Source organism: Mus caroli, unplaced genomic scaffold, assembly GCF_978045245.1.
Source record: "Mus caroli unplaced genomic scaffold, Mus_caroli_1 scaffold_6, whole genome shotgun sequence".
Lineage (NCBI taxonomy): Eukaryota > Metazoa > Chordata > Mammalia > Rodentia > Muridae > Mus > Mus caroli.
The window spans coordinates 113,082,150-113,105,312 of NW_028227261.1; the positions used below are offsets into that span (position 1 = coordinate 113,082,150).

Consider the following 23,163-nt stretch of genomic DNA (forward strand, 5'->3'; position numbering starts at 1 on the left):
ATGGTTGTGAGCCACCATGTAGTTGCAGGAATTGAACTCAGGACCTCTGGAAGAGCAGTCAGTGCTCTTAACCACTGAGCCATCTCTCCAGCCCTGGTTTCTTCTTTTATTTAGAAGTGTATTTCTGTGCCTGTTTTCTGAGAGATCATTGGCACTGCCAAGACACTTTTCCTCTTACCATTCTGTAAAGTTCAGAAATTTAGATTGAGGAAAAAATATTTTTTATTTGTTTTTGTTTTCCAGAGAGTGTTTCACTGTGTAGCCCTGGCTAGCCTGGAATATACCACGTAGCCCAAGCAGGCCTTAAACTCACAGAGATATGTCTGGCTCACCACTACAAGCCCCCCTCCTTCCCCCTCTTTTTTAAGAAACTAATTTATTCTCTTTCAATATCTCTCTTTCTCTCTGCCACAGAATAGAATTTCATTCTTAGCCTTAATCAGTATCTTACTAAAGGGTAAAAGTAATTTTGGAATATTGAGAAGATTTAATGCTTGCTGTTGGTATACCTGATTTAATATCAATGGCAGTTCATAATCATGAGCCACCCTGTTTGCAGGCCTGGAGTGTTCAGATGCAGTATCCCCCACCCCTTGCCTTTTTACAAGAATCACATGGCTCGACTCTTAGTACTTAGGATCACAAGTTGCAGGCTAGCTTGAATTACATAGTGAAACCCTGTCTCAAAACAAAATAATACAAAACTATATATCAGGAATCCTTCTGTTACAAGTTTAAACCAAAACAAAGCCCCACTCCTACTGTCTATTTAGGGAAATCATTGGCTCAGCTAACTCGGAAGGCTTCAGGATATTCTAAGCCATCACTCCAGGATAATGGTGCAGTGACTCTGCATCTCTCTCTCCTTTTATCTGTTAGCTGTATCCTGAAGCTAGTTCTTTGTAGATACGAATGACTGCTGCTGCTGCTGCTTCTAGGGCCCACATGCTTTCTCTTCAAGAGAGAAAAGGAGAGCACCTAGCAAGCAAAGACCACAACTTTAGACCTTCCCTTAGCTACCACTGCACTAGTTACTAGCCGGGATTGTGCCATCCAGGCATTGGAATATGTCTGGGTTTTATGCTCATTCTTTTGGTTTTAATCAAAAATGCTGATTTGTTTACAAGGAAGGACCACCTTAGTGGTCCGCAGCTGGCAGTGGAGAAGTCAGGCTGGGGAGGGAAGCATATCCATCCCATCCAAATGGCAGAACCAGTGTATGGTGGGAAAGGCAGGACACACCCAGTGTCATACCAGCTACGCTTTTGCATCTGCAGGCTCTTTGCAAGAGAAGATAGCAAGCATGTGGTACAGATTGCTGGCCTTCGAGAGCTCCAAGTGGACAGTGTGGAGCTCCTCCTACAGGTAACTCCTTCCTCCTCCTCCTCCTCCTCCTCCTCCTCCTCCTCCTCACACTCAGAGCAGCCTCTGGCCAGGCAACAGTGATGGCTCAGTTGAAAGCAGATGGCAGTGGCACTGTTCACAGTTGTGCAGTGTGAGCCATCTTATGAAGAGAGCTTATTTCTCCACAGTGCCAGAGAGTGGGAGGTAGGGCATGTGACACAAAGAAATGCTCGGCAAAGATGCTCTTGAGCTGGCTTCAAAGGCTGTGATTGTATTTTCTGTGGCTATAGGCTTAGGAGAAAAGGTTCTTTGCTAAAGGCAAGGGTACTTGTTTTAAATAAATGTTTAATAACAATACTTTCACATGCTTTCAAAATCCAAAGAATTAGGAAATTCCCTTTCCATTCCCTTTTCCTGAGGCAACTAATTTTATTAGTTTTTATGTATGCTTCCAAAGGAATTTTGAAGTCGTCTTCTTTTTATTAGACATTATCTGTTTGTTATAACAAAAACACTATTTTCTCACTGTTATGCATTACAGAAATATATGAAAAGATAGAGCCCTTTTACTATCCCCAGCACACACAAAGACTGACTACGTGGTGTCCATTAATTGCTTGTTGTTTTTTTGCTTGTTCAGAGGTAATTTATTGATTTATGTACAAATATCTTTCTAGCGAACCTTCTTTTAATAATCCTTAGCCTGGCTTTTTTGGAGGAGGAGATGCTGGGGACCAAAGCCAGAGCCTGCAACCCTAAGCAAGCACTCTGCCACTGAGTTCTGGGCTCAATCCTGGCTTTACATTAGTTTGTTCATAGATCCTTTTCTTTAATTAAAAAATACCTTAACTTTTTTTTTTAAGATAAGGTCTTATGTAGCTCAAGCTGGCTTCTAACTTAGTGTGCAACCAAGAATGACCTTGAACTTCTTACTGGAGTGATTGCAGGAGTGAGCCGCTATACTTAGTTGGTTGTTTCATTTGTTTGGTTTTGTTACGACAAGGTTTCTGTAGAGCCCTGGCTTTTTGGGCACTCACTGTATAGACCAGGCTGGTCTCATGTCTGCCTGCCTCTGTCTGCCAACTGCTGGGATTAATATATGTACCACTACACCGACCTGGGTTATTAAGTTTACTTAACTAAAATATTTGTAGCCAGGCGTGGTGGTGCACGCCTTTAATCCCAGCACTCAGGCGGCAGAGGCAGGCGGATTTCTGAGTTCGAGGCCAGCCTGGTCTACAAAGTGAGTTCCAGGACAGCCAGGGCTATACAGAGAAACCCTGTCTCGAAAAACCCCCAAAAACAAAAACCAAAAACAAATATTTGGCTGGATAACCAGTTGGGGGACACATGCCTTTAATTCCAGCACTAAGGCAGAGGCAGGCAGATCTTTGTGAGTTCAAGGCCAGCCTGTTATACAAAACAAGTTCTAGGTCAGCTAGGGCCTAATAAATAGGAAATAATAAGTAAGTAGGAAAGACATTCTGATATCAATCTCTGACTTCCGTGCACACTTGAAGAAATAACTTAGAAGATTCTTTGAGCTCAGGGTTTCAGAGGGTTCAATTGTGGTCATTTGCCCCATAAACTTAGGCAAAACATGGCAAGAAGGTGTGGCAAAAATCAGCCGTTCATGACACTGAGAACAGAAACCAGAAGTAGAGACAGGAAGTGGCCAGGAATAATAGACTGAAAAGATACACTCCCAATGACCTGTTTCCCGTAGCCAGCCCTACTTCCTGAAGTTTCCTTAAGTACCCAAATGACTCCACCACCTGGACAAAGTATTCAGACCATAAGTTTATGGGGAACATTGCCTATTCAAACCATAACGTTCTATTCTAGTTCCGAAGGCTTGTGGCTGTTTCATAATACAAATGCTTTTATTTTATCTCCAGTTGACCCCAAATCTTAACAGTTGATTCCAGAACCAAAATGTATTCTGTCTTCTGAGACTAAAGATAAACTCTTACCCAAGTTTCTATAAAGGCAGAAGGAAGCATCTGAAGAGACAGCCAGCACCCACATGGCAGCCCACAACTACCTGAAACTCCACTTCCAGGAGGTGCAACGCCCTTCTCTGGTCTCGATGGGTACATATGTGCACATACATGCTTGTAGGCACACATACACATCAACTTTTTAACTAAAGAAGGACTATACTTGCAATATACAATTGTTACAGAACGAGCATTCCCATCCCAGAGGGAAAGAACAAGACAGTAGCAAGGAAGATGCAAACCAAAGTAAGACCGAGACCCAGCAAAGCAAAATATTAAATCCTGTAGTTCAATGCCCAGCTTGTGGTGCATGCGATGGCATGATACAGCGCTAACCGTCTGGACGGCTGATTCATGGTTTTGCTACTTGTAACCCACATGGCCTGTTTCCTGAGCTGGCTTTGCTCTTTGCCTGCAGCTTTCCCTAGTAATCAGACTCAAGCTTGCATGACAAATACTCTACCCACAGGGTTATCTTCCCAGATCTTGGTTCTTTGTAATGGCACTAATCTGTGTAATAACCCCATCCTCCAAGTCACCACTCCTTTTCCAGCCGGATTGTGTCTGCTTGAATTCCTAGGCTGCTTTTTGGTCCTGATCATTACTATAAATCTGGCTGAAAATTATAACCATGCTACAGCCCCAACACTGCTTTCTTGAATTTCCTGTCAACTTAGTCAATTACCTTAAAATTCTGCCTTCTGCAAAGTTTCTGGACATGTACAAAATATAGACAAATTCTTTGCCAAAATGTAACATAAATGGCTCTAGTCTTATCCAAGTAGTGTCTTTGTTCTCATCTGAAATTCATGGACAGTCTTCACTGCCTGCATTCCCGTCAGCATTGTTCCTCTGAACTCCCACCAGGATCCTCTGTAAACTCTGCTGACCGCATTCCAGGACTCCTATCATGGTCGCCTGCAAACTATTCACCTCCAAACTTTTTTTTTTTTTTTTTTGAGGTAGTCTCACTATGTAGACCAGGCTGGCCTTGAACTCACAGAGATCTGCCTGCCTTTGTATTCTAAACGCTGGGATTAGTGAGACATTCTTTTTGTTTTGGTTTTTGAGACAGGGCCCAAAGTAGTCACAAGGCTGGTTTTGATTGAGCTTGCCATGTAGCCTAGGATGGCCTTAAACGTCCTGATTCTCCTACCTTCACCTCCTAAGGGATAGGACTATAGTGTGTGCAGTATTAGAGTTCAAAACCAGGGTTCGTACATGTAGGGCAGGCACTCTACCAACTAACTGTATTTCCAGCCCAGAAATTTGGGAGGTTGTTTTGGTGTTTTGGTTGGTTTTGTTTTTTGATTTTTGGAGACAGAGTTTCTCTGTGTAACAGAGCCCTGGCTTTCCTGGATTTGATTTGTAGAGCACCTACCTCTGCTTCCTGAGTGGATTAAAGGCATGTACCACCACACTGGGCCAGAACTTATTTTTAATTAGTTTAAACAAACAAAAAACAAAACAAACAAACAAACAAACAAAAACAGGCATGGTGGCACACGCCTTTAATCCCAGCACTTGGGAGGATTTCTGAGTTCAAGGCCAGCCTGGTCTACAAAGTGAGTTCCAGGACAGCCAGGGCTACACAGAGAAACCCTGTCTCAAAAAAAGCAAAAAAATTTAAAAACCAAAAAAATAAAAGAGAAAGAAAGGAAGAAAGAAAGAAAGAAAAGAAAGAAAGAGTGAATCTGCTTCTACTTGATGAGGTATTTTGAAGCTTGTTGAGTTTGATTCTGTATTTGGACCTTTAATTTGGAAAACTTGACTGTGTTTAATATGATACAAATTAAAGTTCTGGGGGATGAGGCAGGTGGAGATATGTATGTATATGACTATTTTCATTGCTTGGAGGCTGAAGACTGAGACTTCTCACTCCTTTGTGGCCAAAAGGTCCCAATTAGTGTTGACTCTCACCCAGGGAGGGGTCAGGGAGTACTGGAGTCAAGGGACATTATAGGCACAGGGTATAACTCACTTGGAGTTCCTGAATGTCAGACTTGTCCTCCTTCATGCCTTTTTCTGGTAGAGCAGGTGGATGAGGTCGTTGTGCTGTGATGTGCATCTCTGACTTTTGATTCAGTCACTAAGATAGATGAATACCATGAGACCTTGCTTTGGAGCCAAGTTTTGCCCTGGGGATCTTAGTTAGGCTAGATTCATCAAAGATATTAAAAAGAGTGTATGAGATTAAGAAGTAAATTAGCTCTTGACTGTCCTCCCACAAGATTAGTATTCTCATGGTTCTCACTGCTGCTGGTACTTACTCTTTATGATTTAGTGTCTGGGCAGCCTTCCACCTGGCCATCAGATAGTGCAGGATTCTAACAAAATTACAGGCCAGGTCTCTACTGCTTACTTAGCTAACTTTTTGGAGCCAGAAGACTTTGTTTTCTCCCAGAGAAAATCATCCTATGGATTTTATTCTTCAGGTGATCTTAAAGGGCAGCAAGGAGCGAAGCACAGGGGCCACTGGCGTCAACGCAGACTCCTCCCGCTCCCATGCTATCATCCAAATTCAGATCAAAGATTCAGCCAAGAGGACATTTGGCAGGTGAGCTGGAACTATGTGGAGAATTGCATTGTCTGCCTCTCCATATGTGACTCTGAAATATATATGCTCACCCTGGGACACCCTGCCACCTTGGGTCTTCATTGCAGGCATAAAGAGTAGTGTTGTTAGCCCTGAAATAAATCATTGTATAAAGTGCCATCAGTTGATTAACCATGAAGTAATGACCTATTGTTGGTCAACCCAAAGTTATTAAAAGAGACATTGATTGCTTCTAATGTGAAACACAGTATCAGCAGGGAAACAGCAAGGAATGCATCACAGAGAGCTTGCAGGCTATAAATGGGGGTGGGGGAATCCATTCTTCTTGAAAGAAGACATAGGACAATTGGATGCATTCATTGCCTCTCTGGTGCTATCTTAGCAAACTCTGCCATGCTGATGGATGAGCCTGTCTCACCTCTGAGTAATGAGTCATTCTCTTCTTCTTCATCCTTTCTTGTTAGAAAACAGCCAATAAAACTTTCTATTTAATTATCTAAGTAGTCACCTAACTGATTTGTATTATGGTCACCAGGCCCTTTTGGGGAAATGCTTTATTAATTTCAGTCATACGTTCTCACAAATGGACCGGTTGAGTGAACAGTGCCAGCTCTAGCTGACACATGAGCATCTTGGGATGGTTTTGGAAGGCTAACAATAATGCCTTGTCTTTTCTGAGGATGAGCTCTGCTCCATTTCTTCCCGAGGTTACAAAATGTCAGCTAGTATGGAAATAAACCAAAGCCCAAAGAAGTCATTCCTGCTGTGTTTTTTTTAGGATCTCTTTCATTGACTTGGCTGGGAGTGAGAGAGCAGCAGATGCCAGGGACTCAGACAGACAGACAAAGATGGAAGGCGCGGAGATCAACCAGAGTCTTCTGGCTGTGAGTTGCTTAGACTCTAAAATTCCCTTTTTTGAGAGATTTTGCCCTAACGTGAAGCCAGTCAATGAGGCTGGGTAAATCAGAAGGACAGAAGCATGCTCTCATGTGACAGTGGAAGTCCTGAGCTGGACGGCAGGTCCAGGCAGCCTCTGCACAATGCTAGGCCGCTCTTCTTTCTCCCTGCCTCCTTTCCTCAATCCCTACCAGTTATAAAGAGAAATGTTTCTGCAATTGATGCATGGTTGAGAAAGGTTTTTCCTACTCCCTAAAACTTAAACTATATTTCAAGGATGCAAATGTAGAAAGTAGTATTATCTCAGACACTTGTCGCATAGTTTCAACAGTTATCAACACTTGAAGACTTAACCAGGGCCAGGAAGGTGGCTCAGTAGGGTAAAGGTACTTGCTGCCTAGCCTGACATCCAGGGGAAAGATAGCAACTCACATAAGCTGTCCTCTGACTGCCACTGTGTGCCATGGCACACATGCCACCACACACATGTTCACACAAAATAAATCAATAGACAAACTATGAAAATAAGCAGCCTCATCCTACCAATAGTTGGATGACTTTATTATCACTATATGTGCATGTGGGCACATACCTGCATGGCAGATGTGTGGAGATCAGAGGGCAACTTTTGGGAGTTGGTTTTCTCCTTCCATCATGGATTCCAGGGACCGACCTCAGGTGATCAGGCTTGTGTGGCAAGAGCTTTTGCCCAGTGAGCCATCTTACCAACTCCTGGTTGGATTAAAAGAAGCCCTATTCATCAAGCCATTTTTTAAATACTCCATAAATCTCAAAGGGATGCTTTATTTTTAATAGATCTGTAATAACATTTATCATACTTTTAATGTTACCTCTTAATAAATATTTAAAAACCTCTTGTTGACTCATAACTATTTTTCATAGTCACTTCCCCTGAGCCTGCTTTGTTTTTCTGTAGCAGCTCAATCAGCTGTAAATGTTCCCACATTCTAGACATGGATAACTGCATCCCATGGTGCTGAGTAGTGGGTAGGCTGTGTATATTTTTGCTGTCTAATATGGCTAGGTTTTATTTATTTATTTGTATATAGATGTTTTGCCTGCATGTATGTCTGTGTACTATGTGTGTGCCCAATACAGGCAGAGGCCAGAAGGCATCGAATCCTCTAGGACTGGAGTTACAGACAGTTGTAAGCTTCCCTGGGTCAGTTACCAAAAATAGCATACACAATATCATCTCTTCTGGAGGATCTTTTCAATGATAAAATGGTGGCTCCTGGACTGATTTATAATCAAGAAGACTATTGCTGAGCATGCTTGTGCACATCTATAATACCATCCCAGTGCTCTGAACAGCTGAGCCCTCTCTCCAGCCGCCACTGTAACTGCTCTGTCTTAAGATGTCTCTAAAGTAAAATACACACAGGATTTTGAAAATTTGTTATCAACAAAGCATATAAAATATATCGATGGATTGAATGAACAGGTCAGGTACACCCTCTGACCAAAACTGGGTGATTGTGATCATCATACATTATACTACATAAACTTACTACAGTCCCTCCTCTTTAAAGTGAGATGGTAAGGGCTATTGAGATGGCCCGCACTTACCACAAAAGCCTGGCAATGTCTGCTCAGTCTGTGAAACCCATGTAAGGTAAAGAAAAGAACTGACTCCACAGGGTTGTTCTCTGACCTTCACAGGAGCGCTACACGCACACGTCATGTGTACAAGCATATATGTATGTACACAAAAAGGAAGTTGGTAATGTGAAGTAATTGCTATTCCAAGCCAGGGACAAGGGACCGAGGTGCATATTTTACATATCAAACCAAACCTGGCCTCCAGGTTCTCCCAACATCCCTCAGTACCTACCTGGCATACCCTTCCTCCAACCCTGAACTTTCTAAGTCAAGAGCAGCTTCCCTGTCCTTAATCTAATCTAATGTGGTTTGAACTGGTTCCTTACACCTGCAGAGAAATAACCTATCACTCAGTACTTCCCTTAGGTTTTTTGTTTGTTTGTTTGTTTGTTTGTTTGTTTGTTTGTTTTTTTCGAGACAGGGTTTCTCTGTATAGCCTTGGCTGTCCTGGAACTCACTTTGTAGACCAGGCTGGCATCGAACTCAGAAATCCACCTGCCTCTGCCTCCCGAGTGCTGGGATTAAAGGCGTGCGCTACCACCGCCCGGCTTTCCCTTAGGTTTTAATTGCTGACTCTATAACCAGGAAGTGGACTAGGCCTATAGGTTACAGTCCATCTTTAGGGAAATCAAGACAGGAGCGCCTCAGGCAGGAAACTGGAGGCAAGAACTGAAGTAGAGACCTTAGAGAAACCCTGCTTCCTAGTTAGTTCCCCGCGGCTATCACATTCTCCTTCTTACACAGCCCAGGTCCGCCTGCACAGGGTGGCACCGCCCATAGTGGGCTGGGCCCTCCCACATGGTTCATCGATCAAGAAAATGCCCTATAGACCTGTCTGTAGGCCAGACTGTTAGAGATATTTTCCCAGTTGAGATTCCTCTTCCCAGATATCCCTAGCTGCTAGAGCTAGAGTCTAGCTCATGTCAGGTTGACAGAAACTAACAAGATAGTACCATTTTTCCTCTGGTGCTCTTGATTTCTCCTTCCCAAAACAGTTTATATCCAAATCTTGGATTTATACCTGTAGCTCTACAGTATGAGAGGGAGAGGGAAGTAGCTTAAGTATGGTATCTACTTGAGCACCTACATAGTTGTGACGAGAGAGAGAACAAGTAAGCCAGGGTCACCAGTGCATAAGCCCAGGGCTGGAGGGTGGGTTTCTGGATTCAGTAGTTTCACTATGGACTGACTCAGAGCTAATCTAGGATCGCAGTCTAAGTTTGGAGTCCTTAGCAAGACAGCACAGGATGATGTTTTCTCATTCTTGCTTGGTTTCACGTATTGAACAGGGCAGTTGACTTTCTTTTAGGAAAATTGCCTGTGTGTGGTTTGTTTGCCTGTTTGCTTTTACAAAATCTTGAGACTTATTTTTATTTTTCATTTATCTGTATGTGTGAATATGTATGCCACACATTTGGGTGTCTGAAGAAACCACAAGAGGATGTTAGATTCCCCCAGAGCTGGATAAAATTAACAGTATGGGAGCTTGAAACTAAACTCTGGTCTCTAGAACAGCAGCAGGCAATCTTGGCCTAGACAGAAAGCTCAAAGGTTAAGAGCACTGGCTGTTCTTAAAGATGATCAGAGTTCAAGTCCCAGCATCCCCATGGTGGCTCATAACCATCCGGGTCCAGGGGATCCTGTGCCTTCCTTCCTCATGGTGCAGTAGCATACATGTAGGCAAAGCACTCATACACATAAAATAAAGAGAAACCTCCTATGGATATAGCATCTGGCTGCCCCTTACTTCAGTATCTTATTGATAGGTCTTTTACTTTCCCACTTTACAGCTGAAAGAATGTATCCGAGCACTGGACCAGGAACACACCCACACGCCTTTCAGGCAGAGCAAACTGACTCAGGTAAAGTCAAACAAAACAGCCTTGAGTTTGTTCTGCTTTATTCCTTGCTCCTTCCTCCATTACTTTGTTAATTTAACCAAGCATCCACTACTAAGCAGCCATGAAGCTAAATGTACTGGGGAGAAAAGAAGGTGGGTGTCATTCTCCCTCCAGGAGCTCTCTGTGTACTCAGGCAGAGATGTCTGCAACACCAGGGCAGTTGCAGCCGCAAGAGGGTAGCCATGCTCTTCTTGTTACCACGGGTTGTAGTTCCATGCTGCTCGGTGATGAAGTACACTGGCCAGCATCCCAGCTCAGAGCTCATCCCTGAGGGCAGTCAGCGCAGGAACTTGAAGCAGAAACCATGGAGCAGTGTTACTTACTGGCTCTCTCCCAGACCTATGCTTAGGCAAGCTTTCTCTCTACAGCCCAGGTCTGCCTGCCAGGGAATGGTGCAGCTCATTTATCTGGGTCCTCCTATCTCAGTTAACAAGACAGTCACCCACAGGCTAATCTGATCTGAGAAATCCCTTAAGACTTCCTTCTCAGATAACTCCAGGCTGTGGCAAATTGACAAAACTAACTAGGATACCACCTTTCTATATTCTTCCACTGTAAAGAATCTTAATTGCAGATGTGGTACCATTTACCTGAAGCTGAGGCAGGAGGATTACTTAAGCCCAGGAATTCAAGACCAACGTGAATAACATAGCAAGACTGCATCTGTAAAAGCATAAATGGTGGTTTGTGTCTGTGTTCCCAGCAACTTAGGCTGAGGCAGAAAATTGAGCCCATACACTGAAGATCAGACTAGGCAATATAATGAGATCCTGTCTGTCTACCCCTGGCCAACAAAACAACGAGGAATAGGCACAAATGGTAGCACTTGTTTGGTGTACACCAGATCTTACATTTAATCCTCAACACTGGGACACACACACACACACACACACACACAGTATTTAGTAGAGTTACTAAGTCTTTGTAAATAAGATAACCACAGTGTACTTTCAGTTAAACAAGTTAATGACTTCAGTTTAAAAGACTACAACAGGCCGGGCAGTGGTGGGCACACCTTTAATCCCCGCACTTGGGAGGCAGAGGCAAGCGGATTTCTGAGTTCAAGGCCAGCCTGGTCTACAGAGTGAGTTCCAGGACAGCCAGGGCTACACAGAGAAACCTGTCTTGAAAAACCAAAAATTAAAAAAAAAAACAAAAAAAAACCCTACAACAGTTTATCTACATGTGAGGATGGAAAAGATGGCAGGAAGATGTTAAAAGCAAGATATGCTGCCTGGCTGTCCCGAAACATTGTTTCTACATGGGGAAGGTTTTAAAAGATAAATATTGTATCCAACTATGAATAACTATGAATACAAGTATAAGTTAACTGCCCATTTATAAGAGTATACACGAGGTGACCGCTAAGGGAATGTGGGGTGCACTCAGCATGGCGTGTGTGTCTGTCAGCCCAGCTACTCAGAAGAGCAATCCCCACACATCAACCCACCTCAGCAACAACAAAGCACTACATAGAAACAAATATTAGCTGTGATGGGTCTGGGGGCAGGGACTAAGGATTGAGCCTTCTCATTCTAGGCAACTGCTATACTACTGAGCTGCATCCCCAGTTTACATTTCATGTTGATATAAGAGTATTCTTGTTTTGTTTTGTTTTGTTTTGTTTTTTTACATGAACCAGTCAGTCACCTTTTATTGGACACTAGTTCTCTGTCAGGGTATGAAGGCTCAGCCCCAGTTGAATTCCTTCCTGAATTGGAGCAGGGCAGGAGGTTATGTTCAGCCATGCAGTGCCCTCCATAGTGACCCCTCTTCAGTGGTACTTGAGCCACCACTTCTGAGTTCCTTATAAGAAATGTAGTAGCTGAAAACTACATAGACTGCCAGCAGCATGTTAATCCTGGGGATGCCACCCTTCCAAATATTGATGCACTCGTTGTAATACTGGTCATAACCTCTCCGAAAGGCTTCTGCAATGCCTGGGAGTGAAATCCGTCATCAATACCCAGCTCAGCAGCTCTAAAAGTTTAACCTCCATGGCTTCTCCTACAGTGGCATGAGCAATGCCATCTTGCAGTCCTGGTGTCCCAAGGGTATTCTTGAGTTGTACAACTTGGCCTTGAATTCACTTTGTAATACAGACAGGTAATTGACTTGGGATCCTCCTGCCTAAGTCTTGTGAGCATCTAGGATGATAGGCCTGCACTACCAGGCCCAGCCATGTTTATTCTGAGTAATAAAAATATAGGACCTTTTTCTTTCTGTTGTCTGGAAAATGACCAATAGATATATAGTCAGGCCTCTATTGGCTGCAGAGTAGGTAAGGGAATTTGAACTCGTGTCCTCTGCTTGCTTATTAGCAAGCACTCTGACCCACTGAGCCGTCTCCTCAGCACCATGAATGTCAGCTGTTCTCTAGTCGATTGTGTTTCTCTGAAGACGAAGTACCTTTTGTTTTGCTTATCAGTTATTTGTGTTTCTTTTTTAAAAATTCATATATATGTCTTGCCTGCATGCCTAGGGCCCAGAGACCAGAGATTCCTTGGAACTGGAGTTACAGATGGTTGTCAACCTCCATGTGGTTGCTGGGAACTGAAATCCGGTCCTCTTCAAGAGCAGCCAGTGCTCTTAACCACTGAACCATCTCTCCAGGCTAATGAGTTTCTTCTTTTGTAAAATGTCTTTTGTGAATAAAGCAAGCTGTGGCCAGCATCTTCACACAGAAGTAGTGAATATGCCCTTTGTTCATTGCCCTGTCTCCTGTTTTGGATAGGTCCTGAAGGACTCTTTCATTGGCAATGCCAAAACTTGCATGATCGCCAACATCTCCCCAAGCCACATAGCCACAGAGCATACATTGAATACCTTGCGCTACGCTGACCGGTAAGTTGGCTATAGGATATCAGGTTGTTCTGGGCAGTGGTGGCAAAGACAAGTGGATCTCTGAGTTCAAGTCCAGCTTGGTCTACAGGGGAAGAAAGTGGGTGTCAGATTATGTCTAGGTACACATCCCTTTCAGATATAATGAGCTGACATTGAACTCCACCTCCACAGCCTTCTTGGAGATACTAAGATTTTGAAAAGTATGACCTAAAGAAGAACCCTCCTTGTGTGTGTGTGTGTGTGTGTGTGTGTGTGTGTGTGCCCAAAAAAAAAAGATGCCACATGTCACTGTTGAGGAATTGATGCCTCAGTAGGTTTTCAGTGTCTACTAGGACGTGGTAATATGGTAGACACAGGAAGCTTTTCTTTCTGCTGACCTCAGCACTGTGTATAGGAGCATGTTGGTCCAGAAGGACCAATCTGGACATATCAAAAAGAGGCCCAAAGAAAAATAGGGACTATCCAAGGACTTATTAAAGGTTGGTGGCAGGCCGAACAGTGGTGGCACACACCTTTAATCCCAGCACTTGGGAGACAGAGGCAGGCGAATTTGAGTTCAAGGCCAGCCTGGTTTACAGAGTGAGTTCCAGGACAGCCACGGCTATACAGAGAAACCCTGTCTCGAAGAAAAAAAAAAGTTGGTAGCAAAGATAGCACCCACCTCTTTAAGAAAAATTACAGTGGGTGTGGGGATGTGTGAATGTCAGATGACAACTTCTGTTAGTTAATGCCTTTATCATATGGGTCTCAGGGCAAACTCAGACCTTCATAATTGCCAGCAAGGGCCTTTACCCACTGAGCTATCTCACTGGTCTTAAAGCTAACACCCATTAATTAACTGCTTGGTCAGGCTTCTTTCTGAAGGGTATCTGTCAGGACTATTCCCATTTCTGCTTATAGTTAGTCTCTTACAGAATTAAAAACATTTAAAGATGTTTTAGATTTGCATGATGTATGTGTGTACCCTATGTGTGCCTGGAGTCAGAAGTCAGAAGGCACAACATTACCTGAAATTGGAGTTACAGAGGGTTGTGAGCCACCATGTGGTCCTGGGAACTGAACCTGGGGGTCTTCTGCAAAAGCAGCAGTGCTCTTAACCTCTGAGCCATCTTTCCAGCCCCCAGAAGTAAGAACATTTTTGATTATCATGCGGGGGGGGGGGGGCGGCGGGCTACTGGTATCTACTGCGTAAAAGTCACATATTATCCAATATCTCCAATAAATAGAGCCTCTACAATAAACAATTTTGCCCAAAACAGAATGCCAGTAATGCTAAGTTAGGCGATGGTGAAAACACACATCATCTTTCCCTGTGTGGGTCTAGCACAACCTGCGGCTTTTTGGAGGTTTTGCTTTCTGAACTGCAGATTAAGGGGAATTCACCTTCCCAGAGAAGTGCTACAGGGTATTGTTTGTAAGATTTGTGGGATTATAGGTGAAGGGTAGACATGAATTCCTGAGTTAGCCCATCTTCAGAAGCCATAGCAGGCTCTGCATGAGTACAGTACGGTTCTCAGTCCTAGCTTGTCCCTTACGTGGGGCTGTAGTGATTTGCAGACTCTTCAGTCGTGTATTGTTGTGTGCATGCTTATATTCTCAGGAGACACTTGTCTTAGTTCAAGTACAGCACTCATGTTAAAGGAGACTGCCTTTTCCTCTATTCTCTGCCAGAGTAAAAAAGAACTTAGAATCCTAGACCGACTCTTCCTTGTTTGTTGTGTTTAGCTGTAGGAAAGGAGCCACAGACACAGATAAATATACAGTTAACGTTAAATGGTCATTTACAGGGTGAAGGAACTAAAGAGAGGCGTTAAGTGTTGTGCTTCAGCTACCAGTCAGAATCAGACTTCTGCAAACGCCTCTCCAAAACGAATTCAGAGCTCCCCTGTCACCCTCCCCGGGGACAAGTGCTCCCCCAAAAAAGTTAAGTTGGGACTTCAGCAGTCACTTACTGTGGCCCCAGGCCCCACAAAAGTTAAAGCTCATCCTTTGGCCAGCCATGTTCCCAACGTCCCCTTTGCCTCTGGACCTAAAACCCCTGGTAAAAAGAGTAGTTCCCGAGGGAGTCCCACTCCCGAGTGGGACATGAAGGCTAGCCCTCGCAAAGGAACCACGAGATCTGGCAATTTGATTAAAAAGGGAGCAGGAACGGCACCACTGTGCTCTGAGAAAAGTCAAATTGGCAGCAAGATTGCTGTTGGGTGGGAGGGCAGGGCCTCAGACCCAAGAGAAGGTCTGCTGCGTGTCAGGCTGCCCACGAGAGGGAAGAAGGTGCAGCCGGTCCAGCCAGTGCAGAAGCAGCTTCTCTCCCGACCTCGGCTCCTTGCTAACAGCCACCACTTAGAAGCCACTCAGGACAGCAAGGTGGGCACACCTGCCGGGCTTGCCCCCGAAGCTTGGACACACCCCATTCTACAGCAAAAGGAAAGGGAGGAGCATTTGCGATTTTACCACCAGCAGTTCCAGCAGCCACCGCTCCTCAAGCAGAAGCTAAATTACCAACCCCTGCAGAGGCTTTTGTGCCAGCACAGGCCTTCAGAAGGCCGGCTCCAGAGTGAGACTGGCCTTCCCCTCCACTCCAATCCCGAGAACCAGGATGGAGCCCAGGCTGAGGACCCTGATGACAGTGACTTCAGTGAGGATTCCTTCTCGCACGTCTCCAGTCAGCCGACCATAAAACAGAGGAGCACGGCCTTGGAAAGGAGTGGAAGTTCCTTCTTCCTTCATCAGCACAGGGAGCACAGCCCTGAGGAGCAGGCAGCAGAAAGGCAGCAATGCTTGCTTTTCAGCTCTGAGACGGATGGTAGTAAGAAGGGGCCAGCTGACAGCTGGGTGTATTCCAGGGACCCCATCATCAGCCACAGAAGAGCAGCACCCAGTCAAAGCCACAGCCCAAGTGTGGTGTGCCCAGACTGGAGCGAGGAGGAGGGCTCTGCCTCCTCAGGACCTTCTCCTAAGGACAGCCGGGCTCAGAAACCTTCCTCTTCACAGGGAGATTCTGTGCATCACCAAAAACCGGGTGAAGCTCAAGTCTCTGACATCAGACTGGAGGCCTTCACAAGCGAGGTTCCTGAGCAAGCTGAGGGCAGCTTGTCATCCCCATCCCCGGAAAATGGGCTGTCTTTTCCACTGTCCCACGTGGCTGTTTCTGGATCCCCAGACCAAAGAGACAGAGTCTGCACACCATTAAGAGAAGTCAGTGAGAACAGAGTGACTCACACTCCAGGAAGAGTGAACAGTGGCACTCCTTTCCAAGAGGACTCTAGAGAGCAGATACAGATGTGTTCTGCAAATGCTTCTGGACTCATGGCCCCCCTCACTATGTCCCTCCTGGAGACCCCCAGTCATGACGACCTTTCTTCCTTGGAGCAAATTGCCCAGGATGGAGCTGGCTATGGTTTCATGGCTGAGATTGTAGGAGGGCCAGGAGCAGGACACACAGTCCCATCTTATGATCAAGAGGCTGCCTTGCCAGTGTCTTCAGCTACTGAGTGCCTATGGCTATCTTCATCTCCCCCTGACAATCGGCCTAGTGGTGATCTTCCAGCTCTGTCCCCGTCACCCATCCACCAGCATTCATCTGACAGATTGCCCAGTAGGGAGGCCTACCAGACCAGAAGGCCAATACGCTTGCCTGAGAATCATACGGGTGGTAAGCTGTATGGTGACAATGCTGAAGAGACTGAACTGGGGGGCTCCCTCACATTCCCCAGAAAGCCGTCCTCCAACATACATGCCGGAGTACCCTATTCTACACCTTTCCTCACCTCATGTACAGGAAGTAGTGATGGAGTTGGCCGTCCCTGGGCCCAGGAGAGAAAACATCCTACAGGGCTTAGCTGCCAGGAGCTTGTTTCCTCTACAGATTCCAACAAGCCTCATTACAACGAGGACATCGCATGGCTCAGGCACAGGCCAATCTCAAGGTGCTTAGATTCAGACTCTCCTGTGGTCCCCAGCTGTTCTTCCAAGGCCTTGGGGACATACTGTCCACTTACACCGGAGCAGGCACAGTAAGTTGGACTTTGTTCTTTAGACTTGAGCCCCTTCAGTACCCCATGCCCTTTCCTATTTGCATAGACTGGAGCTTGCCTCTTCACTGGGCGAGTTTACTGTTCTGTGTTGTGTTCTCTACTAGTCATTAGAGTTTGGTCCTGAACCCTCCACAAGCAAAAATAAGAGCAGACTTTGTACCAAACACACCAGTCGTCACTGTTTTACAGCCTTTGTGAAGGGAGCTGTGGGAAACAGGCAACCCTTGTGAAGCAGCAGGGGAGGCAGGGATAAGCTTGAGAAATCTGTCTGTCTGTCTCTCTCTCTCCCTATAACCTGTGGGCACTCCCTGACCCCTTGACTAGTTCTAAGAACAGAACAGAGAGAGCAAGGAGCTGCCAGCTGGTCTTACTACACCGGGAAGAGGCTGCAAGCTCCTAGTATAGAAATGAGGCTCAGTGTTCAAAGGCTGTTCTTTAACATGTTCCCAGGCAGGTGATCATCCGTGCACACAAAGAACAGCTGGATGAAATGGCTGAGCTGGACTTCAAGGAGGAGACCTTAATGACCCAGATGGATTCTAATGTAAGTAGTACTGGACAGATATGTAGGCTACTGACAACTAATTGTGGTTTGTTCGGTGGTCATCTGTTTGATATGGTGTAGATACAACAACAAAGTTTTGCTGTTGCACACTAACTATTGAGGCCTTGTGGCCCTCAGAGGACCTAGGTGGAGATGGGAGTGGGGTCCCTCCCTATGACTACTGTAGCAGTGAGCCACCTTGCCTCTTGCAACCCGAAGACCCAAAGCACTTGAAGCACCCTCTCTCCAGAATAGTCTTCACTTACAAAGTGTCTCCAAAGTGTCACCCAGCCCATAGAAACCTCTAAGGTCTTCCCCTGGGGAAGAGGGACTTGGGTTCTGAAATGTTCCTAGTTCAATGAACTAGGGAGCACTTTTTACTCTCGTGGAAGACTCAGGTTTGATTCCTAGCACCCACATGGTGACTCATAACCATCTAGAACTCCAGTCCCAGAAGATCTGATGTCCTCTTCTAAATTCTGTGGGTAGCACCAGACACACAAGTGATGTGTAGACAAAACATTCAGACACATGAAAATGTGAAAGACAAAAAGACAGACTAGAAAAGATGATCTGACAGACAGCCATCAAGTGAAAAGGCTCCAGTTGTGTTGTTTCTCCTCAGGATTTTGAAGATTTTGTGACCCAGCTGGATGAAATCATGGCTTTGAAGTCCAAGTGCATCCAAAGTCTGAGAAGCCAGCTACAGCTCTACCTCACCAGCCACAGGCCTGCTGCAGTCCCCGAAAGAACTGTGGTGTCTTAGAGCAGATCTCACCCTGGATGGACACTCCTGTGCTCTCTGGGGCTGGAAGAGGCTCTGCCAGGGCCTTCTTGAAAACGACCCCTCCCTGGCTTGCCCCTCAGGTCAACCTAGCCATACATGGCCTTGGATGACCCCACTACTCAGGGACAGACCTCATCTCAACTCCAACTACAGGGCCACCTGTAACAAAGTACTAGGCTGAAAGCCTTCATGTCCCCTTTTATTTGGGGCTCAGAGTAGTCACTTTGCCAACCTGCATCTGTAGGGACTTGGTCTATTAACTTTGTAGATGTCCTAAATTTGAGGATGAGACTAGGATGTTTAATGTTAACTTGAACATCGGAGGTCAGAGGTTAGGAAGCACAAGTTGAGCCAACAGCCTTATTGCTGACAGTGCCTTTGTGTCTTTTTCAAAGACACTGGTACCAGCCAGGCAGTCAGGTGAACTCCTTCCCAGCAGGGAGTGGAGATTTAGTTTTGGAAATTATAATATGAGCAACTCTTTTTTTTTTTTTTTTTTTTTTTTTTGGTTTTTTCGAGACAGGGTTTCTCTGTGTAGCCCTGGCTGTCCTGGAACTCACTCTGTAGACCAGGCTGGCCTCCAACTCAGAAATCCGCCTGCCTCTGCCTCCCGAGTGCTGGGATTAAAGGCGTGTGCCTCCACACCTGGCGAACAACTCTTGATATCTTTCTTAAGAGCACCTGAGGTCCAGGATATGCTTTTAGTTTCCTTCCCTGCCATCCAGCTTTGACGGTGCCCGACAGCAGCACGGTTTTCTCATTAATTTTTCTTTTTTCCTAAAACAGCAGGCCCATGTCAGTGTTTGCCAGCCCTCATGGTTCTTGTGGCAGGTCCTAGCTCCTGTCTATGACTCCTCATTCCCAGTGCCTCCGAATGATTAGACAGGCCGGGAGATCTCAGGCAAGTCTATTGCCAAGGCTTGAATTGTCCAAGGTACCCAGGCCAGCAACACTCAAGGGCCTTTGCTATGGGTGTCTTGGGACTCAGTCTACAGTCAGCAGTCTGAACCTTCTGACACAGCAACAAACACACATCTCTTCAAATGAGTTCTTGCTGTTATTACTGTGTGTGCGGGACAGATGTTACCAGGTACCCTCAAATCATTCTCTACCTTATATTCGAAGCAAGTGTCTCCCTGTTGATCTACCCAGACTGATTAGCCAACAAGTCCCAAATTCTTGTCTCTCCCTTCCCTCCTCACAGTCCTGGAGTTCTCTATGTAGACCAGCTCACAGAGTAGTCCTGCCTCCCACGTGCTGAGATTAAAGATGTAGCATACACCACTACAACCAGCTACTCCAGGCTTTCTACGCGGTTCTTATGCTTGTACCACATGCACTGGCTGAACCATCTTCCCATCTCTTGTATCGCCTTTTTAACAGAGAGAACCCCAACGGAAACAGCCTCCAAGAGTCTGTTAGTTTCATAGGTCTCCCTGAGTTAACCTGAGATGTGTCACAGCCTGGGCCCTGAAGCCATTACCACATACATTTAAGAACTCTCTATGGTTTTAGGATGATTCATTTAAAAAGCCATGATAAGCCAGGTGTGACACTGTTCATGTGTAATCCAAGCATCTGGGATGCTGAGGACTAAATTCAAAGGAATTAGCCGAGCAGCAGAGGATTATGGTCTAAACCTGGACTATAGTGAGGTCTGGCCCTGTAAAAGAGCTAAAAGGCTTGTCTGGCAGCCACAGGCAGTGCTTGAACTGACCACCAGATGGCAGCCTGTTCCTAGCTTAAGGCCTCTCACATAACCACTAAAATTCAGAGACCATTCCCAACCAAGAACACCAAAAGGATGTGGGATTCTACTAAAGATAAGGACTAGAAACTTTAGGGTGAGCTGTCAGCTATAGGAGCACTGAGAGCCGGGGAGGCACTTTAACCTCGCCTGTGACTGCTAGTAGTCACAAGCAAAGGGAGACTTGTCATACTTTAAAGGATACCTCGAAACCTGTATACCCTTCTCCACTTTAGCAAGAAAGCATAGACCCTTGTTCCACAGGCTGCACTAGACCAGGTTTAGAGAGTCTGTATTTATAAACCAAAAAAACAGATGAGACAGGATGGCCAGCTTCTGGGTCCCATAGGCCCTCAGTGGGAAAAGGATACTGATATGAAAGGGACAAGTAGGCTCTGTTCCAGGCCAGAAATAACTGTGCTACCCGTAATCTACCCACTTTCCTGAGTCAAACCATTTTTCAAAATAAAGAGGTTAAAGCAGCATGGCATACCTTTTAGATTTTTATTAGTAGTTCTCTGAAGAATCAAAATAGTTAGCAAATTACTTTAGATTCAAGACTGTATTATATCCTTTGTATTTAGATCTTTAATATTGTAGAACATAATACAAACAAACCAAAGAGACTGGTTTCTATGCCTAGGTGTTATTCATTGTGTCATCCTAAAGCAGGGCTGGAGGAGGCTGTTCAGAAACGGGGGTTAGTGCTGAGTGACAAGTCGTGGCCTGTTTTCTCACCCGTGTGCTGGAAAGGGCCAATGATACTCAAAACTGACAGCTTCCTAGCACAGGGGCTCCAATGCCCCGGGCAGCAGAGGATTATGGTCTAAGCCAAAAGAAACAGTCTGGACAGGGGCAAATGGGAACTGCCTGGCAAAAGAGGCAGACTTTGCCCCATGAGGAAAAGTGCATCTTTGTACCGCAGAGACACTCCAGAACCAGTGTAACACTAGGGCTGTCGGGGAAGGCGGGCCCCGGAAGACCCTCTCGGTTGCATTCCACTTGGGTTAGAGCCCAGTCTGACAGTGGTGCAGCAGAGAGGAGAGGAAAGGATCTAGCCCCAAAACAGCAGCAGTCTGCTCCTCCTGTCTTTCCACTCTTCTTGGTAGCCAGGCCAGGTTTTGGTGGAGAACATTAGAGACCCCAGAAAGAACCAAGGATTCCTTCTGAAAGCCCAAAGTGGGAAGGACACTTCTCAAAATGCAGGTATGTTTAATATAGAAGGAACCAATAGAGAGCATACATATGCCCAAATCTTCCTACTTTCCCCCAGCTCAGGCCTGGGCTCACAGAGACTAACAAGTGTCAACTCCACATCCGACCTTCCCAAAGAAAATCTGGAAGCATGTCCCGTCTTCCCCACAAGTGAGCTGTGCAGAGCCTCCTTGGGGAATGGTGGTGCTGTGGCAGGGCCGTAGCAGGGCCAGGTCTCAGCTGGCTCCAGCCCGGGCCATGAGGTCTTCCAGAGCATTGTCCTGGTCATTGTTGTGTAATAGCAAAACTTCCTTAATGTCTTTCAGTTCAAAGCCCATTTCCTTAAATTTGCTCATTAACTGAAGAAACTCCATCATCTATGGGATAAAGGAGAACAAATTTTTTTCAGAAAGAGTTCAGCCACGCAGAGCAGCTGGAATGTAGGTATATACTGCAGGTGAAGATTCTGCCTCCTTCAAGTAGTCCCATGGGTCTTTAAAGTTCCCTCACAAGTAACAACTCACTTGCTGACCCCTGGACGAGCTCCTGCCCACATGAATATTCCCACCAAGACAAAGTATTTAACCCCTAAAGTATACTTTCTAGATAGAAGGGAAGGCAAAAAGACTAGCAACGATCACTGTCTTCCAAAAGCCTGGCTTTTAGCGCAACTCTACTTCCCCTTCCTATCACTGGGATTCAACTCCATGTTTCCTCTATACTAAATGCAAGACTCCTCTTGTCTGGACACTGCAGAGTCTGTCTGTGACTGCTTCTGCCTACAGTGACTGCTAAGAAAAGGCAGTGCAGGGGCCACAGAGTACATCAGGACAGTCAACTCTGTACCTGTGAATGCACAAAGGTTCTTACCTTTTCTTCTGAACACTGGTGCATTTCCAGAGCCTCTTCTACTAAAAGAGGGTCAAAACCCTTCTCACAAAGCTGTCCGTGTGCAAAGAGATAGTCGAGAATCTAAGGAAAGAAACAAGGCTTGAGCTCCCCCTGTTACTCCTGTGTCGAGAGCTTTAGACCATCTGTGTGAAGCTGGCTCCCTGTCCCTCCCCAGTTATCAGGCCCAGACTGCCTAGCACAGCATAACCTCTATAATGACTTGGTAAACAAATCGGCACGCCCTTCTAGAAATGAGCAGCCACATCCCAAAGGAGGTACTGTCACAGCTGACTCAACCCAGAAGATCAGCTCAGCCAGAGTAGGATAATAGTCTTCTAGAAAAATACAGTGCATGTCAGAAAATGTCCCCAAGGCAGAGGACTATAGTATGCTATTCACAACGTCCTGCACAGCCATGACAAAAGTTTCTGGAGGTAAGTCGAGTAGTGGGATATACCTGTAATGCTAGCGGTCAGGACTATGAGTCCAATGCCAGCCTAGCCTACACAAGACCCTATCTCAAAAAGAAGTGTAGATGAAATGCCGGGCGTGATGGCGCACGCCTTTAATCCCAGCACTCGGGAGGCAGAGGCAGGTGGATTTCTGAGTTCGAGGCCAGCCTGGTCTACAAAGTGAGTTCCAGGACAGCCAGGGCTATACAGAGAAACCCTGTCTCGAAAAACCAAAAAAAAAAAAAAAAAGTGTAGATGAAGACATCTAACCATATGCTCAGTTTTGTACTCTCTAGAGGTACAAAGGGGTGGATAATGACAACAGCTCCAGTCCCGTTCCCCCCCCCC

The 23,163-nt window shown here is 45.5% G+C and overlaps 2 protein-coding genes across 5 annotated transcripts in view; one reads left to right on the forward strand and one right to left on the reverse strand.

Annotated features, from left to right (window-relative positions):
• The window catches only part of Kif24 (kinesin family member 24), a 71,386-nt gene extending 52,386 nt beyond the window's left edge, over positions 1 to 19,000 (forward strand). For both annotated transcript variants that reach the window (XM_085839416.1, XM_021160365.3), the window contains exons 6-13: positions 1,278 to 1,365; positions 5,780 to 5,901; positions 6,680 to 6,785; positions 10,212 to 10,283; positions 13,057 to 13,166; positions 14,954 to 17,179; positions 17,651 to 17,744; positions 18,370 to 19,000. In XM_085839416.1, coding sequence (XP_085695542.1) covers positions 1,278 to 1,365; positions 5,780 to 5,901; positions 6,680 to 6,785; positions 10,212 to 10,283; positions 13,057 to 13,166; positions 14,954 to 17,179; positions 17,651 to 17,744; positions 18,370 to 18,510 — 2,959 coding nt within the window. In that variant the 3' untranslated portion in view covers positions 18,511 to 19,000. The remainder of the gene's footprint in view (positions 1 to 1,277; positions 1,366 to 5,779; positions 5,902 to 6,679; positions 6,786 to 10,211; positions 10,284 to 13,056; positions 13,167 to 14,953; positions 17,180 to 17,650; positions 17,745 to 18,369) is intronic.
• Positions 19,001 to 20,851: 1,851 nt separating this feature from the next.
• The window catches only part of Ubap1 (ubiquitin associated protein 1), a 42,208-nt gene continuing 39,896 nt past the window's right edge, over positions 20,852 to 23,163 (reverse strand). For all 3 annotated transcript variants that reach the window (XM_029476291.2, XM_021160991.2, XM_085839417.1), the window contains 2 exons: positions 22,343 to 22,444; positions 20,852 to 21,849 (listed from right to left, as the gene is read on the reverse strand). In XM_029476291.2, the coding sequence (XP_029332151.1) occupies positions 21,709 to 21,849; positions 22,343 to 22,444 (243 nt within the window). In that variant the 3' untranslated portion in view covers positions 20,852 to 21,708. The remainder of the gene's footprint in view (positions 21,850 to 22,342; positions 22,445 to 23,163) is intronic.